The sequence below is a fragment of the Bos indicus x Bos taurus genome, chromosome 7 (assembly GCF_003369695.1).
Source record: "Bos indicus x Bos taurus breed Angus x Brahman F1 hybrid chromosome 7, Bos_hybrid_MaternalHap_v2.0, whole genome shotgun sequence".
Classification (NCBI taxonomy): Eukaryota; Metazoa; Chordata; class Mammalia; order Artiodactyla; family Bovidae; genus Bos; species Bos indicus x Bos taurus.
The window spans coordinates 30,427,603-30,443,690 of record NC_040082.1 but is presented as its reverse complement, the minus strand read 5'-3'; the positions used below and the strand labels follow the sequence as shown (position 1 = coordinate 30,443,690).

General features: G+C 43.4%; 1 protein-coding gene across 15 annotated transcripts in view; it reads left to right on the top strand.

The window, feature by feature from the left end:
* The window catches only part of TENM2 (teneurin transmembrane protein 2), a 1,394,962-nt gene that overhangs the window by 1,310,232 nt on the left and 68,642 nt on the right, over positions 1-16,088 (top strand). For 13 of the 15 annotated variants that reach the window (XM_027545724.1, XM_027545730.1, XM_027545733.1 and 10 more), the window contains 3 exons: positions 5,008-5,151; positions 5,783-6,032; positions 13,859-13,879. In XM_027545724.1, the coding sequence (XP_027401525.1) occupies positions 5,008-5,151; positions 5,783-6,032; positions 13,859-13,879 (415 nt within the window). The remainder of the gene's footprint in view (positions 1-5,007; positions 5,152-5,782; positions 6,033-13,858; positions 13,880-16,088) is intronic. The other 2 variants (XM_027545731.1, XM_027545725.1) reach the window with 1 other exon arrangement.

Below are 16,088 nucleotides of genomic sequence, written 5' to 3'. Positions count from 1 at the left end.
AGCTTCATTAGTTGTGCTTTATATGTTTAGATGCTGCAATGTTGGGTGAATAAATATTTATAATTGGTATATCTTCTCAGTGTATTGACTGCTTTACAATTGAATAATGATCATCTTTGCCTCTTTTGAACATTTTTAGTTTAAAATCTATTTCATCTGATATAAATATAGCTACCCTTGCTTGAGGCAGGGTAAGGAGGTTTACCACTTGCTTGAAAGCTTGAATGTATTTTTCCATCCCTTCATTCTCAGTCTATATGGGTCCTTAAGCCTATGCTGCTGCTGCTGCTGCTAAGTCACTTCAGTCGTGTCCGACTCTGTGCGACCCCAGAGACGGCAGCCCACCAGGCTCCCCTGTCCCTGGGATTCTCCAGGCAATAACACTGGAGTGGGTTACCATTTCCTTCTCCAATGCATGAAAGTGAAAAGTGAAAGTGAAGTCACTCAGTTGTGTCCGACTCCCAGTAACCCCATGGACTGCAGCCTACCAGGCTCCTCCATCCATGGGATTTTCCAGGCAAGAGTACTGGAGTGGGGTGCCATTGCCTCCTCCGCCTTAAGCCTAGAGTAGGCTTATATCATTGAATCTTGTTTGTTTGATTTGTTCACTTGGTCATTTCATGTCTTCTGATTGGAGACTGTAATGTTTACATTTAAATAAGTTATTGGCAGGTAGGGACTTAGCATTGTCATTTTGGCCTCTGTTTTCTAGCTTTTTTGTGAACCATTGTTCCTTCTTTCTTTTGCTGTCTTTGATATTGTCACTTTGACTTATTTATCATGTTCTTTTGTGTAATTACTATAGATATTTCCCTGTGCTTACTATGAGATCTGCCTTGTGTGATTAGTTGATTTCTCTTTAATTATTTTAAACTATGGTTTTTCCTTTCACTTCTAGCTCATTTTTGTTTTATGATGTATTTGTCGAAGAAATTGTTTGCCTGTAGCATTTCTCATAGTCTGGTTTGTTTTCTGATTGCACACCTGTGGCTGTCTAACGTATTCCGCTGTTCTGTATCTCCTGTAAATCAATAGTTGAACCTGGAGGTTTCCTAAGTACAGGTTTGATTTTTCATCTATACTAACTTTTTTAAAATATAATTGACATATAACGAGTGTATGACATAATGATTCTATATTTGTATATATTGCAAAATGATGACTGCAATAGGTCTAGTGAACATCTGTCACCATACTTAGATCCAAAATTTTTTCCTGGTGATGAGAACTTTTAAGATCTACTGTCTCAGCAACTTTCAAATGTGCAATACAGTATTACCCACTATAGTTACCATGCTGTACCTCACATCCCCATGACTCATTTATCTTTTAACTGAAAGTTTCTGTCTTTTGATTTCCTTCACCTGTTTGGCCCATCTTTCAGCCCTTGCCTCTGACAGCAACCAATTTGTTACCTGTACATGATCTTGGTTTTTTGCTTGTTTTTAATTTTTTATTCTGCTTATGATCATCTTTACTCCATAAACACTTTAAAAAGATTAGTTAGATCTCACAAAAAGAAATGTACTATTTATCACGATAAAGAATTAAGGCATTTAAAGTAAGTAATATTCCTATTTCGGAGAAGGCAATGGCACCCCACTCCAGTACTCTTCCCTGGAAAATCCCATGGATGGAGGAGCCTGGTAGGCTGCAGTCCATGGGGTCCAAAGAGTCGGACACGACTGAGCGACTTCACTTTCACTTTTCACTTTCATGCATTAGAGAAGGAAATGGCAACCCACTCCAGTGTTCTTGCCTGGAGAATCCCAGGGACGGGGAAGCCTGGTGGGCTGCTGTCTATGGGGTCGCACAGAGTCGGACACGACTGAAGCGACTTAGAAGCAGCAGCAGCAGTATTCCTATTTACACAAATTTTTAGATCCACATATATGTGAGATTATACAGTATATGTCTTTCTTTGTCTCACATATTTCACTTAACATAATGCCCTCAAGGTTCATGTGTGTTGTCACCAGTGGCAAGATTTCATTCTTTTACATGGCTGAATATTTCATTGATTGTATACCACATCATCTTTATCCATCCATTTGTCGATGGACACCTTGGTTGTTTCTATATGTTAGTTATTGTAAATAATGCTACAATGTAGTGTTCTTGTTTTCTCCAGGTAAATACCAAAAAGTGGAATTGCTGGGTCACAATGGTGGTTCTATTTTAATTTTTTGAGAAACCTCCATACTGTTTGCCATGGCTATACCAGTTTACATTGCTACCAGTAGTGCACAAGGGTTCCTCTGCTCCACATCCTCACCATTTGTCATTTGTATTCTTTTTGATGACAGCCATTCTGATAGGTGTGAGGCAATATCACTTTGTGAGTTTGATTCGCACTTCCCTGGAAATTAGTGATGCTAAGAATCTTTTCATGTAGTGTTGGCCTTATGTATGTGTTCTGATAGATGTCCATTAAGTTCCTTTGCCTGTTTTTTTAATTGGATTTTTTGGCTTTTGGTTGTCAAGAGTTGCGAGTTCTGTATGTACTTTGGACACTAACCTCATATCAGATATATGATTTACAAATATTTTCTCTTTTCATTTTATGGATGGTTTCCTTTGCTGTGCAGAAGCTTTTTAGTTTGACTTAGTCCTACTTGCTCTTTTTTGCTTTAGTTGCCTTTGCTTTGGCTGTCAAATTCAAAGAATCATTGCCATGACTGATGTTAAGGAGCTTACTGCCTGTGTTTTCTTCTAGGAGTTTTATGGGTTTGGGGCCTTTTAATCCATTTGAGTTAATTTTTATGAATAGTATAGAGTGGAACAGTTTCTTTTTTTTTTTTTCTGCATGTGACTGTCCAACTTTCCCAGCCCGCTTATTGAAGAGAGTGTCCTTTGCCCACTGAAATATTCTTGGCTCCTTCATCATAACTTAGTTGACTGTGTATGCTTAGGTTTACTTCTGGACTCTATATTCTATTCCACTGATTTTTGTGTCTGTTTTTATGCCAACACCATGCTGTTTTGATAAATATAGCTTTGTAATATAGTTTGAAATCTGGGCATGTGGTGCCTCCAGCTTTGTTGTTCTTTTCAAGATTGCTTTGACTGTTCAGGGTTTTGTGGTTCCATGCATATTTTAAGAATGTTTGTTCTTTTTCTGTGAAAAATACCCCTGGAATACTGATTGGGATTGCACTGAATCTGTATTTTGCTTTGGGTTGTATGGACATTTTAGAATATTAATTCTTCTAATCCATGAGCATGGAGTATCTCTCCATTTATTTGTGTCTTCTCCAGTCTCTTTCATCAATTTCTTGGAGTTTTCAGTGTACAGGTCTTCTGCCTCCTTGGTTGAATTTATTTCTAGGTATTTTATTCTTTTTTTTTTTTTTTTTAAGAAAAGCAGGTGGTGCTCTCATCTTCTGTCAGGAGGTGACTAATGTCAGCTTGTCTATTCTTTTATGCTTTCTGCAGCATTAATGCTCACTACCTAGATTCATTAGGTCATTAGGGATTACAAAATGATATTCTAATAATGTCATTACTTCTTTATTATTTACTAGCTAGAATACTTTTCTATAGAGATACTTTCTCATTAACTACTTTGTTATTTGAAATACAGTTTAAATAAGATAAATGTTGATTCTTTCCCTTTGTTTACTAGTTTTCAAGATTTTAGTTGGCTCTCTAATATCCTCTACCAGTGGCAAATCCATTTTTTAAATACTGTTATAAACTCATAGGATGAAATACCTCTTAATATATCCTTTCAAGTTGTCTTTCCTAATAGTCAGATTGTCTCATCTTTGATCAACAGAAGCCTCTTCAAGCTTATTCCCAAATTCTTTTGCCATTGCCCTAGTAGATTTTATTTCCTTCCTATCTGGTCTGATAAAATGGCCTGGTCTTCTATTGTTCATTTCTTGCCCCAGCCATGTCTTCAAGGAGCCCTGATTCCTTTTAATGAGAAATAATATTTCAAGGCCACAGACCAAGCACTAGCTATTCTCTTTGCTACTGAGTCGGTCATTGTTTTTCTTAGAATTTTCAGAGGACAAGCCAGGAAATACATGGAGCTTTTTTTAAAAAGATGAAATGTATCTTTCGTTCATCTCGGCACTCCTATATCTCAGGATTTAAAAGAAGCGGAGGAGAATCCCCAAAGGTGACACACATAGTTAAGAATTTAATGTAGTAGGAACAGCAATAATAACAACGCCTCATATTTCTAAAGCAGCGCTCCAATTAAAAATGTATGGCATCTCGGCGTTTTGTCTCATCTATCCTCACGACATCGCTCAGAAATTGAAGCTTCACTTGCTCTGTTTTACACATGGGGGAAATGGAACCACGAGGAAGTGTGAGCTGTAACAGAATTGGGACTCAAGTCCTTCATCTCCCGCCCCTCTCTCCTATTTGTCCATGTGGCAAGTGCAGGATTTTTATAGTTTTTGGATTCTGTTCCCCACTGCATTGCCACATAATTGGCAGGCTGTGTCCCCGTGCCTGCCTCACTTGGAACCCTCTGGAATCCTGAGTGAATGTACAAAGTGCCTTAACTAACACAAGCTGTTGCCTCCAAAATCTCCTTATAAATGAGCCACAAAGCCTCCATAGGTCTTTCTCCTAGTGAGTGGAAATAAATAACGCAGAATATAGCGAACGCATGCCGTGAGCAGCAGGCTGAGGGAAACGGTCTCCTGTCCATCTCTAAAGGAGCGTTGTATTCAGTTTTTAAATGATTCATCTCTTCCCTCTCCATCACTGGGGTCATTTTTGAAAAGCCGGCTGTTCATTGGAAAGGTCTTTCCATCCCCACAGACTACTACTGTGTAAAGTTTCAAGGTTGAGTTCAGCCTGAAATTTGAATTTAATATTGTATGGAATCACAAGGAGAAAAGCAATCAGCCTGCCTCCTTGAGTGAGTCTTTTGAACTGAATCTGTATTACTGTGCACACAAGTTTCTTATTCCTGCTGGAGGGCTCTGGAGTAATCAAGTAAACTCTCTCATCTCCCGCTCTGCCCCACCCCCTGGTATCTTTCAGTGTCCGTCGGCTTTGAATACGAGACCTGCCCCAGTCTCATCCTGTGGGAGAAAAGGACAGCCCTCCTTCAGGGATTTGAGCTGGACCCTTCCAACCTCGGTGGCTGGTCCCTGGACAAACACCATATCCTCAACGTTAAAAGTGGTATGTGGGAGACCTCCCTGACGATCTGATGGTTAAGACTTCACCTTCCAATACAAACTCAGTTCTCTGGTCAGGGAGCTAAGATCCAACATGCCTTGGTGCAAAAAAAAAAAATAGACATAAAACAGAAGCAATGTTGTAACAAATTCAATAGACTTTAAAAATGGCCTACATCCCCCCCACAAAAAGTAGTTTGTGAGCACAGCCCCTTTTCCTGCATACAACATCTGGAACCTTCTCTCCAGCCTTGACATTTAAGCGAAAGCACCATCCCCTTCTTGCATCTATTTTTCATCAAGTGCCTAAAATACTCATAGGTTTTCCCCCTTCTCCTTTGAAATGTCAAACACCGTAGAGCTGGTTTTCCCAGACCATGCATCTTAGTGGCCCTCACAAGTCTTCAATTATCTCTGCAAATGTTTTCTTACCCCGGACCGCGGCCTTGGGGTTTACGCGTCCTGTTGCAGTGCTGTCGGCATTGTGAGGAAATTGGGGACCTCCCCACAGTTGACGCTTCCTACTGTTTCTCTTCCCTCTGTCACTTTCACCCATCCTCAGTAAGTTGATAGACATGTCCACCCCGGAGGGCTGCAGTAACCATCCCAATTTACTGCCTCCCCACCCCGCCCAGGAATCCTGCACAAGGGCACCGGGGAGAACCAGTTCCTGACGCAGCAGCCCGCCATCATCACCAGCATCATGGGCAACGGCCGCCGCCGGAGCATCTCCTGTCCCAGCTGCAACGGCCTTGCTGAAGGCAACAAGCTGCTCGCCCCAGTCGCCCTGGCCGTTGGAGTCGACGGGAGCCTCTTCGTTGGTGACTTCAATTACATCCGACGCATCTTTCCCTCTCGAAACGTGACCAGCATCTTGGAGTTACGGTAAGTGACAGCACAGAAAACCTGCTTTTACTCTATGGCTCCCACTGCTACAAAACTTCCCTGGGTAAATGGTGGCCACGTGTGGGGTTCTCCAGAGGATGCACATTCGGTGTGATGGGCTGAGGTTTGATAACCAAGGCCTGGGATCAAATAAGGACTGGGGAAAATCCTTGGTGTAGCGATAAAACACTACCCATGTATTTAATACAGTTGTTGACACCTACCTTACGGCAAAGACGAAAGCCTTCAGACATTGTGCTGGGGGTGGGACCTGGGTAGCTATATTTTATAAAACCTCCACAAGAGAATCTGATACATCCCCAACAGTGAAAGAACCACTACTCTAAGCTGATGGTCCATTTCCCTGGTTTCTAAAGTGGCACGTCTTAAAAATATAGATTCCCAGAGCCCACCCCGAGAGAATTGGTTCAGTAAGTCTAGAGCAGCGTCAAGGTGTCTTTCTCTTTGACAGGCTCTGTAGAAAATTCTGATATGCATCAAAGTTTGAGAATCCCTAACGTTCATTCATTAATTCAAACATTTCTATTGAGCACTTGGGTGTGCTAGCTCTCTGCGAATTTTCTAGATCTTTGCACATTTATTAGGATCTGACTTAGAATTACTGCATAGGCCTTGCTAGGTAAATTCCAGCCACTCCAGGGGATTTAAAGTCCTGGTCTCTGTCTGGACAAAAGCTCTTTGAAACTCTCTTTTTGGGAAAGTTGATTCCAGGTCCTCAAACCTAGAGAGGAATCCATCTATAAATAGAGGGAGAAATGCAGTCTATAAACAAGGGGGAAGATTCATTCAACAAATACTTGGTGAATATATACCATGTGCAGGACTGTCTGGTGAAGCAGGAGAAAAAACACATGGAAAAAGCAAAGCCCTAGCTGTCACATTGGTGGTCTGTTGTTGTTGTTCAATCACTAAGTTGTGTCCGACTTTGCGACCCCATGGACTGCAGCATGCCAGGCTTTCCTGTCCATCACCTCCCAGAGTTTGCTCAAAATCATGTCCACTGAGTCCATGATGCAATCCAGCCATCTCCTCCTCTGTCGTCCCCTTCTCCTCCTGCCTTCAATCCTTCCCAGCATCAGGGTCTTTTCCAATGAGTCAGCTCTTCACATCAGGCAGCCAAAGGTGGTGGTCTGATAGGGAACTTCAAACTAAATCATGTGGACAAATTTAAAAATGTTTTTCAAGTAGCCTTCAATGCTCTAAGGAAACTCTAACAGGGTGAGAAATAGGGACTGTGGTGATGGGGAGGAGGAAGAAGAAAGCTACGTAAGATAAAGTATTCAGAAAAACCCCTTGTATTAGGTGATTCGTGAGGTGGGACGTGAATGATGAGGTTAGTTATGTAGTGTACTAGGGAAGAGTAACGTTGTGCAAAAGCCCAGTATCAGCAAATAACCTGCTTATTTATGGGATTGATAGAAATTGATAGAAATCCAGGAAGGTGGGGAGCTCAGGGGAGAGTGTCTCAGAGGAGAGCAGAGAGGTAGGTAGGGGGCCAGTGCTTCAAGATCGGAATGACCATGTCTACACGTGTGGGTCACATTCTTTTTAATTTATTTTATTGAAGATAGGTGATGTACCATGTTGTATTCATTTCTGCTGTATAACGGCGTGATTCAGTTACGCATACATATAGATGCTTTTTATATTCTTTTTCATTATGCAATGCACAGCCATGGGTGGAGCTGATATGATCTGATTTGCATTTTCTTACAGATGACTCTGGCTATCGGATGAGGAAGGGACTGTAGGCGTTCGAGACAATAGGGAGACTGTAGCCATTGTCCAGGATTTCAGTGATGGTGACATGGACTAGGGTGGTAGCCAGGGGGATGGGGAGCTTCCAATTGAGATACATTTTCAGGGCAAATCTCATAGGAAATGTCAGTAGACTATTTTCAGAAATTGGGGTGGGGAGAACCAGAGAGAGAGAAAAGAATCAAAGGTCATGCTAAGATTTTGGTCTGAGCAGCCAAGTGGGCGGTGGTATTTTCTGAGGCAGCCTCAGCTGCCAAGTGAAGGACTTGGAAGGAGCCACAGGCTGCCCCTGCATTTTGTGTCTCTGAGAACCTTCTGAGAGGGAAGTCAGTGCTCTGACCACCAGCAAGTGTTGCTGGTGTCCTGGGGGGCTGAGACCGTCTGTGCCAGGCACTTGTCTGGAGTGGGTACAAGAAGAGAATACAACCCAGCTCCACCCCAAGAAGGTGACGGTTTCAGTGATACAATGATTAGGGATCCTGGAGGCGTTTACTGAGCATAAGGGTGAACCAGACCCTAAGCTGGGTCCCAAAGGGGATGAAACCCAGGCTTAAAGAGCACCTGTTCGAGGACGAGATATGGGCACCTGGGAGAGGATAAGCAGTTCAAGCTGAGTGTTCTAGAAGAGCCAACAACCAACCATCACAGAAACATGGTGGGGCGGGCGGGGGCCATGGGGCAGAGGGTGTAATGACCAAAAGATAATCAGTGAGAGGAAGGGGCAGGCAAAAGGGGAGAGGCTGGGTCATCTTCAGGAGGTCACGCTGACAGTGAGACACGCCACTTTCTTAGCGCTCCCCAGCCGGGTCCCTTTGCCAAGCTGTTTATTCCCTTTGTTTTTCTAGTAGAACATCTCTTCACAGGCATCCTGTGGGCAGTGGAGGGCCAGGAGAGGAGGCGGGGACGGCAGTGGAGGGAGCGCTGGGCCTGTTCTGAGGGGCTGCGTGTCCGCATCCAGCATCTGGCTCCTGCTCCTTTGTCACTGCTGTTGCTGCTCAGGGCCCCGTCAGCACACGCCCGCCACTTCCCCGCCTCCACGCCTTGACTCGTGCTGCTTGCTCCACTTAAAATACCTTCTCCGCCTCATCTCCGGCATCAGGTCCCCCTTTAGAGGTGGAGTTTGAAGGCCGCCTCTTCCGTGAAGCCTGGTCTCCCCAGCAGAAAAAATTCTCTCCCTCCCCTGAGCCATTTAACTCTCATTTTGCACACACGTGACACCATGGGACTGTCATGTTTTTCAGCTATTTCTGCAAGTCCGCAGGGCCCTGGGGTGTGAACATCTATAGAGCCAGCACCTTTGACATCTTTGCCCCTTGATGCCCAGAGAGGTGCCTGGCCCACAGGAGGGGCTCGAGACGTGCTCCTTGAGTTAAAGTGGATAAAGCCCAGCATCCTCCCTTTGGTTGGAGTTTGTCCCTGATTCCACATCTCTCAAGTTGCAGGGGCCACAACATCAATGGCACAAGTTAAGGGCCCACGTGGTAACATTGAAGACAGCTGGAGGGAGGGTAACTGTCAATTTCCCTTGACAGCTGTGTGATTTTTTTTTTTTTTCCCTTTGTAACCACCTTTAGACTTGCTCTTATTTCATCAGCCAGGTATCCAGACGATTAGAAGTTAAGCTTTAACAAGAACACTGGTTTGATTCTTCTTTGCTTCCCACCACATACCTGAAAACAAAGGGCTGTCAATCCCCTCTCTTCAAAACAGTAACCAGCAAAGGGAGGGGGGGATGGGGAGAGACCTGTCGTGCTTCTGTCTTTTCTCCATTGTGAGTTGGCAGCCGAATTAACCAATTTTGGGAGTTGGTGCCCGTCCCAGAGCTGAGCCTCCAAACCCTAATTTTATTTCAGTGTTCACTCTCCTTCTCCCTCACTTCTTCCTTTGCCTATCCCAAACATGTAGGGGCAGAGCTCTACACACTTGAAGAACTGATGCTGGAAGAAGCCTTCTTCTTATGTAAACCAGTTATCACCTGCCTGCTCTAATTCCACCAGCATTCAAGACATTTTCAATACCCACATCCCCAAAAAGCCTGATAACCTACCTCTGGGAGCCCATTTCCCTTCTTACAACAATTATCCTCTGCAGGTGATTCTTAGAAAACCCAAGCCCTGTGGAGTAGAGTATATCTGTCAGTCACTCACATCTTGGGGTGAAGTTCTATCAACAAACAAGCTTTCCTGTCTTCCCTGTTTGAGAATATCTCTGGACCTGAACCCCAGTATGAGGCAGGAAATGATAACGGATGGGACAGTGTCTCTCTGCCTTTTCTTGACTTGGCCCCTTTCCATAAACATAAGAATCTCACACACTTTCCTTCATGTTTGCAGTTCTAAGCTTTTTTTCTTTTTCCCATTATTAGATTATACTGTGATATGAGCTGTGCTTTTTTCCAACTAAAACACTTCCCCATGCTGAGATTCTGAGGATGCTGGTGGTGGGGGGTCAGCAGCACCACTGCCCTAGGGAAGATGTTTAGGGGACGGGATTGTCCTGCCCAGGTGTGTGAGTGCTGGAAAGGGAAGAGATGCCAGAGTGCAGAAACCTAGGCCAGTGGGTAAGGGCAGCAGAAATTCAAAGGAGGCTTCACCAAAGGCCAGCTTTGCCTGAGAGTTCACCTCCAACAGAGCCTGCTTAATGCCAACATAGAAAGTTAGGGAGAAGAATGAGATTATAGCCAGAGGGAAAATGCTTTCTCTGTGTAGACAGTGTATAAACATGGAGATCAGAAAGCAAAATATAACACAGCACCTACCCAGAGTAACGGTGACAACAATATTGCCACAACATTGTAGACAGTTCTTGGCACTGTTTTCAAAGCTCTTTTTACCAAGGACAGATCCAGGTTTCATGGGGTCTGAATCTTCATGCAGTTTTAGAATGAAAGTGTCTACCATTTAAAATAAGAAAAGAACCCAAAACAAATGACAAATTTAGAAAAGCTGGCAATTAGTGCAGAATTAGAATTAGAATTAGAATTAGGCAATTAGTGCAGACATAACAAAATCCAGACAAATAACCTAAAGTTTGTTGTTAACTAACCATTGCACTTCCATGATATATGACTTCTCCACTGGACATTCTAGTTCCTGTAATGATGTTAGGTGAGTTGGTATAACAGGGCAGGAGCATTCCTTAAAGCCATGAATACCACTGTCATCTGAAAGATAGTGAAGGACTATGTATGAGCCACAGAAGCACATCCCCCTAAACTAAACTAAATGTATCCCAACTCAATTTTTTAAAGAATACATATAAACAAAAACTCTGGCCAGCCCACATCCACCCTGTTCTATGCCACAGAGCAATAGAATTGGAATAGAAAGACTCCAGCGTCCACCGATGGCAGCTTTGTGATTCTCAGCAGGACACGAGGGACTGGACCTCATCCAAGGCAGGTCTTCCAGCATGAAGGGAAGCAGCCCGTTGCTTCCTTCCTCTACTCAAGAACCCGTTTTTCCAGCCCTGCCTTTCTCCAGGGCTCTCTACTAAGAATCAGCCACACAGAGATAAGTCAGTCATGTCCAGATTACTCACTCACTTCCGTTGCTGATGAATCAAGGAAGATAAGCACACACACATAAATTACAAGACAGCCTACGGAGAGATCCCTGAGACAAGCAGAGAAGGCTTGGAGAGACCCTGAAGACTTTGCAGGGGAGTCATTGAAACTCCACAGTGTGGAGAACCAATCCATCTCAATTCTTGAATCAGAGACAACCCTTCCCTCAAAGGGTTGGTGTCCTGAGGCCGTGGACCCAAAGACTAGGCCTATCCCTTGTAAGTAGGGCACCTACACACATGTACGGAGATTGACTCAATGGTGCTGTTATTTGGGTTTGTTGGTCCTAAACACCCACTTTGCTAATGGCCCTGGACTGGAACAGCCGTAATCTCAGCCTTTGTCCAAAACTCAGATCCATATGATCATTCGGACCCTGCAGTCTCAGTGACTGAGTCCCCACTGCCTTCTCCTTCCCCCAACATAGATATTATATTAATCAACTTAAAGCAGATGTTCTTAGCAAAGAAGTAGGTCAGGTCTACAGACCCAAATCCCAACCAGTCTTTTCACAAAATCTTAACTTTAAAAAAGTGGAATTGATATTGTAATAATTAAGAGCCAAATATGACTACCACTGGTGGCAGATAACATTTCACTTTCATTAAGCAATATAAAATAGATGCGAGAATTCCCGGCTGCCACCCTGACACACCAGGCTTTGCAGAATGAATCTTAAATTGCACTATGTCAGTCAGAGCTCAAGAGTTATCAGCATCATTTAATTAACTTTTTTTTTTTTTTGCAAAAACTAACATGTTGGAATAAAATATAAAAATGTAATCCCTGTGCAAACCCACCACTAATGATGGCCCCTGGCAAAGGCCTGAGCTGCACCCAGACAGGAATCAGGGCAGTCAACCTTCTTTTTTCCTTCCCTGAAGCCTCCTCCCTTAGCTGGAAGGGAAAGAGAGGTCAGGGGTTCCTTCCACAGTGGCCAGGAAACCTCAGAAATGGGGAGTACTTCTCTATTTGAGGCCGTAGTCTCTCTCCTCTTCTCCTTAATGCTGTTAAGATCCAGCTCCTTTTCTGTTGAACTTGACATGTATTTTCATTCTTTTTTTTTTAAGAATTTTTTTTTTTAACTTGGCTGTACCAGGTCTTGGTTATGGCAGGTGGGATCTTCTATCTTCACTGTGGCATGTGGTTATCTTTAGTTGAGGCATGTGGGATCTAGTTCCCTGACCAGGGATGGAACTCGAGCCCTCGGCATTAGGAGCTTGGAGTCTTAGCCACTGGAAAGTCCCCATGTTTTCACTTTTAAAAGAAAAAAGAAGCAAAACTTTCACTAGCTTTCTGAAAAAGAATGATCACTGGAATCTTTGGCTCTGATTATGAGAGGATGGCATCACCTGTGCGTTTCATTGATGAGTGTTACCTGTAAGGAAGAGTGCATGTTAGGCAGGGGCCACACACATGCATGTCAGATGGGGAGGAGACATGGAGCAGGGTGAGGAAATAGTTGAGACGCTCAGGGTCTCAACAGTGTTTGGCAAATGCAGTTGTCTGGGGCAGGGGCTCTCTCCCGGGGGCAGAGTCCCTCTCTCCCTGGTTCTGTGATGCACCAGTGGCAAGTAGGTGACACGGGTGTCACCAGGCTCCCTCCCACACCCAAGGCAGATATCCCAAATGACTTTAGATGGGCTTGAATGTGGCTTCAGATTCCTCCCCTCCTGCCCTCCCAGCAGCCAGTACCAGTGGATAGGTGTCGGCACCCAAGAGGTCACCTGTGTGCCATCCCTGCATTAGGCTGTTTCACCTGAGTCACATAAAGCCACACTGCCGGTCAGAGAATTTAAGCAGTCTTGTCTCGATTTTCCAGTGGCTGGGAAGAATCTAAAACTAGAGGAGCTTCCCAAATACAGTAAGTGTCCTACATATGAACCTTCAAGTTGCAAACTTTCAAAGATGCACACTGTACCCTGGTCCGTTCACCTAAGGCATACGTGAACTTGCAGCCTGCCCTCCATCTCCTACTGCTAATGATCCTTCAGCTCTGCTGTCTCCCACCTCTTCTCCCTTCTCCCTTCTTCCAAACTCTTCTTGCCTGCTCACTTAATGCCAGTCCCTGTAGACCAGCTGTTGAATGACTGTACTTTTCAAGGTACTGTACTGTAACATTAAGAAAGGTTTCTTCATTTTTTGTGTTTGTTTTTTATGCTCAGTTGTGCAAACGGTATTAGAAACCTATTACAGTACAGTACTCTATACCAACTGTTAGTTGGGTACCAAGACTAACTTTGTTGGACTTTACTAAACAAATCGGACTTACAAACAAGCTCTTGGAAGGGAACTTACTTGTATGTAGAGGACTCATTTCTGTAATTGTACTAGGAGCTGTCAGCTAGAAGGGAAGCAAAAAAGAAAAAGACTGCCTTTGAGGGGGGCCCTTTATACAAGAAACGAAAATGTTATGTTTGCTTTATCATCAATTCTTCCGCTAACTGTTTGTTCTTTTTCCTTCTGTTTTCTTTCTATAAAGAAATAAAGAGTTTAAACATAGGTAAGATGAAGAACTCGTTCCCATATAATTTGATATGGTTCGTTTGCTTCCTTGTGTTTCCGTTTTGTTTTTGTGCTTTCTTGTGGAATGTTGTATATTTTTATATGCCAAATATAGTAACTTTTTTATGTGCTAATTGTGTGTTGTGGATATGATAAGCTTTAGCAATTATGAAATGCAGTCAAAAAAAGAACCAAATAAGCTGACAGTAATTAGAATTTCCGGAAGATGCAAGTGTGAGATAATGAACCCTCAGCGAACTTTTACCCCGACTGCTCATTGCGGTCCATAATTGGGCTAAACAGTTGAGGCAAACTTCTGGCTTTTGTAAATGCTGGACTGGGTTCACAAAAGCTTTAATGAACTGGAAACGGGTCAAAAACTCATTTTCAACTCATTAATGATTTTTTTCCCCTGAATGTATGGTCACTTAAAAAAAACAAGTTAATTGCCAATCTGCTGGTCAAAATGAATCCAACAGTCAGATGCACTGGGAATTTTCATAAAATTCAGTCACTTTTAAGTAGTATGAAGGGTGTGGACCAAGTACTTTTTGTCTAAATACCCTTTGTCATTCAGCCGCTCTGAGGTTATCACTTAAAACTGAACTGGTACAGTTCATATCTACATGCATAGTGCTCTGAGGAGCTTCCTGTTCAAAGTTAGGAAAACTTCGGGTTGCACTAAAACATCAGAAAAGTGACCTTATTTTTACTTGGAAGAGGAGAAGAAAAAGTGCATTTTAATACTCTAGGGAATTCTTCTCCTCACTCCTTGAAATGAAATGTTGGCAGAAGCTTCTGCATCATGTTAGGTCAAAATCAAGAGTGGGACTTCCCAGGTGGCTCAGTGGTAAAGAATCCTCCTGCCAATGCAGGAGATGCAGAAGATGCAGGTTCGATCCCTGGGTTGGGAAGATCCCCTAGAGGAGGAAATGGCAACCCAGTCCAGTATTCTTGCCTGGGAAATCCCATGGACAGAGGAGCCTGGCCGGCTACAGTCCATAGGGTTGCAAAGAGTCGGACATGACTAGTGACTGAGCAGACACACAGGCAGAGTAGAGTTAAGTTGTATAAGATCATCAAAGTCAGTGTAAAAGCCATACGTAGAAGTCCTCTGCCTCTCCATCTCAGGCACTGCCAAAATTGGCTAGTTATAGACACCCCAATTGGTCCAAATTTTTTAAAAAGCAGCAACACTCTGGAAGGACACCCCCTCAAATTTCCATACTCCATTTGACCTTCACCATAGCCCCAGTGTGAAAGCATGGTTGCCCATCTACCTGAGCTCCTCTGTAAGCATCTCGATTGGAATGAGTATGAGACCGTGGGGGAAGAATGGGCTCCCAGTAGGAACTGACCCCATACCCTCAACTGGCTGCTCTTCTGCCAGAAACTTTGAAAAGCCTCCTTGAATTGGGCTCCCCAGGAAGTCCAGAATTAATTATCCTGTTCCTAAGATAGGCACAAATGTGCAATGCCCTGTTCTTCTGAGGATGGCACCAGCTCCTCCAAGGCCAGTAACCAAGTAACAGCATCTAATTAAAAACCTGCATGAGTTTTTCCCTTTCTGCTCTTATTTGTTTTGCCTGTATAGATAGTCTCTTAAGACTTAATAGCCAAAAATAAATAATAAATAAAAGGAATAATGAAGGAAGGCAAGGACTCCAGGTAGCCTACTCTCCCAGACTCATCATCTAGGCTGGAATTTTAGAAAGCCCTTGACTTCTGGTTCAGTTATGGGTCTTAACAGCCACCTGAGGAGAAGCTGGAATTAAGATGATATCGATGCATAAACTGTTCCTTAAAATAGCTTTCTAGTTCTTTTCTTACTTAAATCAGCAAAGAACCCAAGTGGTGGTGTTTTAATTAGTAATTTACCAGCTAATGTCTACAGGACAGATGTATCCAACACCTTCATCGCCCTCATCTTTGCCTCACCTTTTCCAGCTCCTCTCTTCCCATCATTCCAAACTACAGACGCAAAATGACTAGGAAAAAAAAATGACCTGTGCTCATTTAGACCTGTGGCACCAAAACCTAAGACAGAGAGACATCTGCCACCTGTATCCTAGGGACAGTGATGCTAATAACCCGTGTGGGAATAGCACGGGGACCCATTCTGTTGCAACCTCCATACTAGACACCCTAGAGAGGGACAAAAATGTAGGGCTTGAGTCAAAAGGGACATGAGTGATACTCTGATTCAA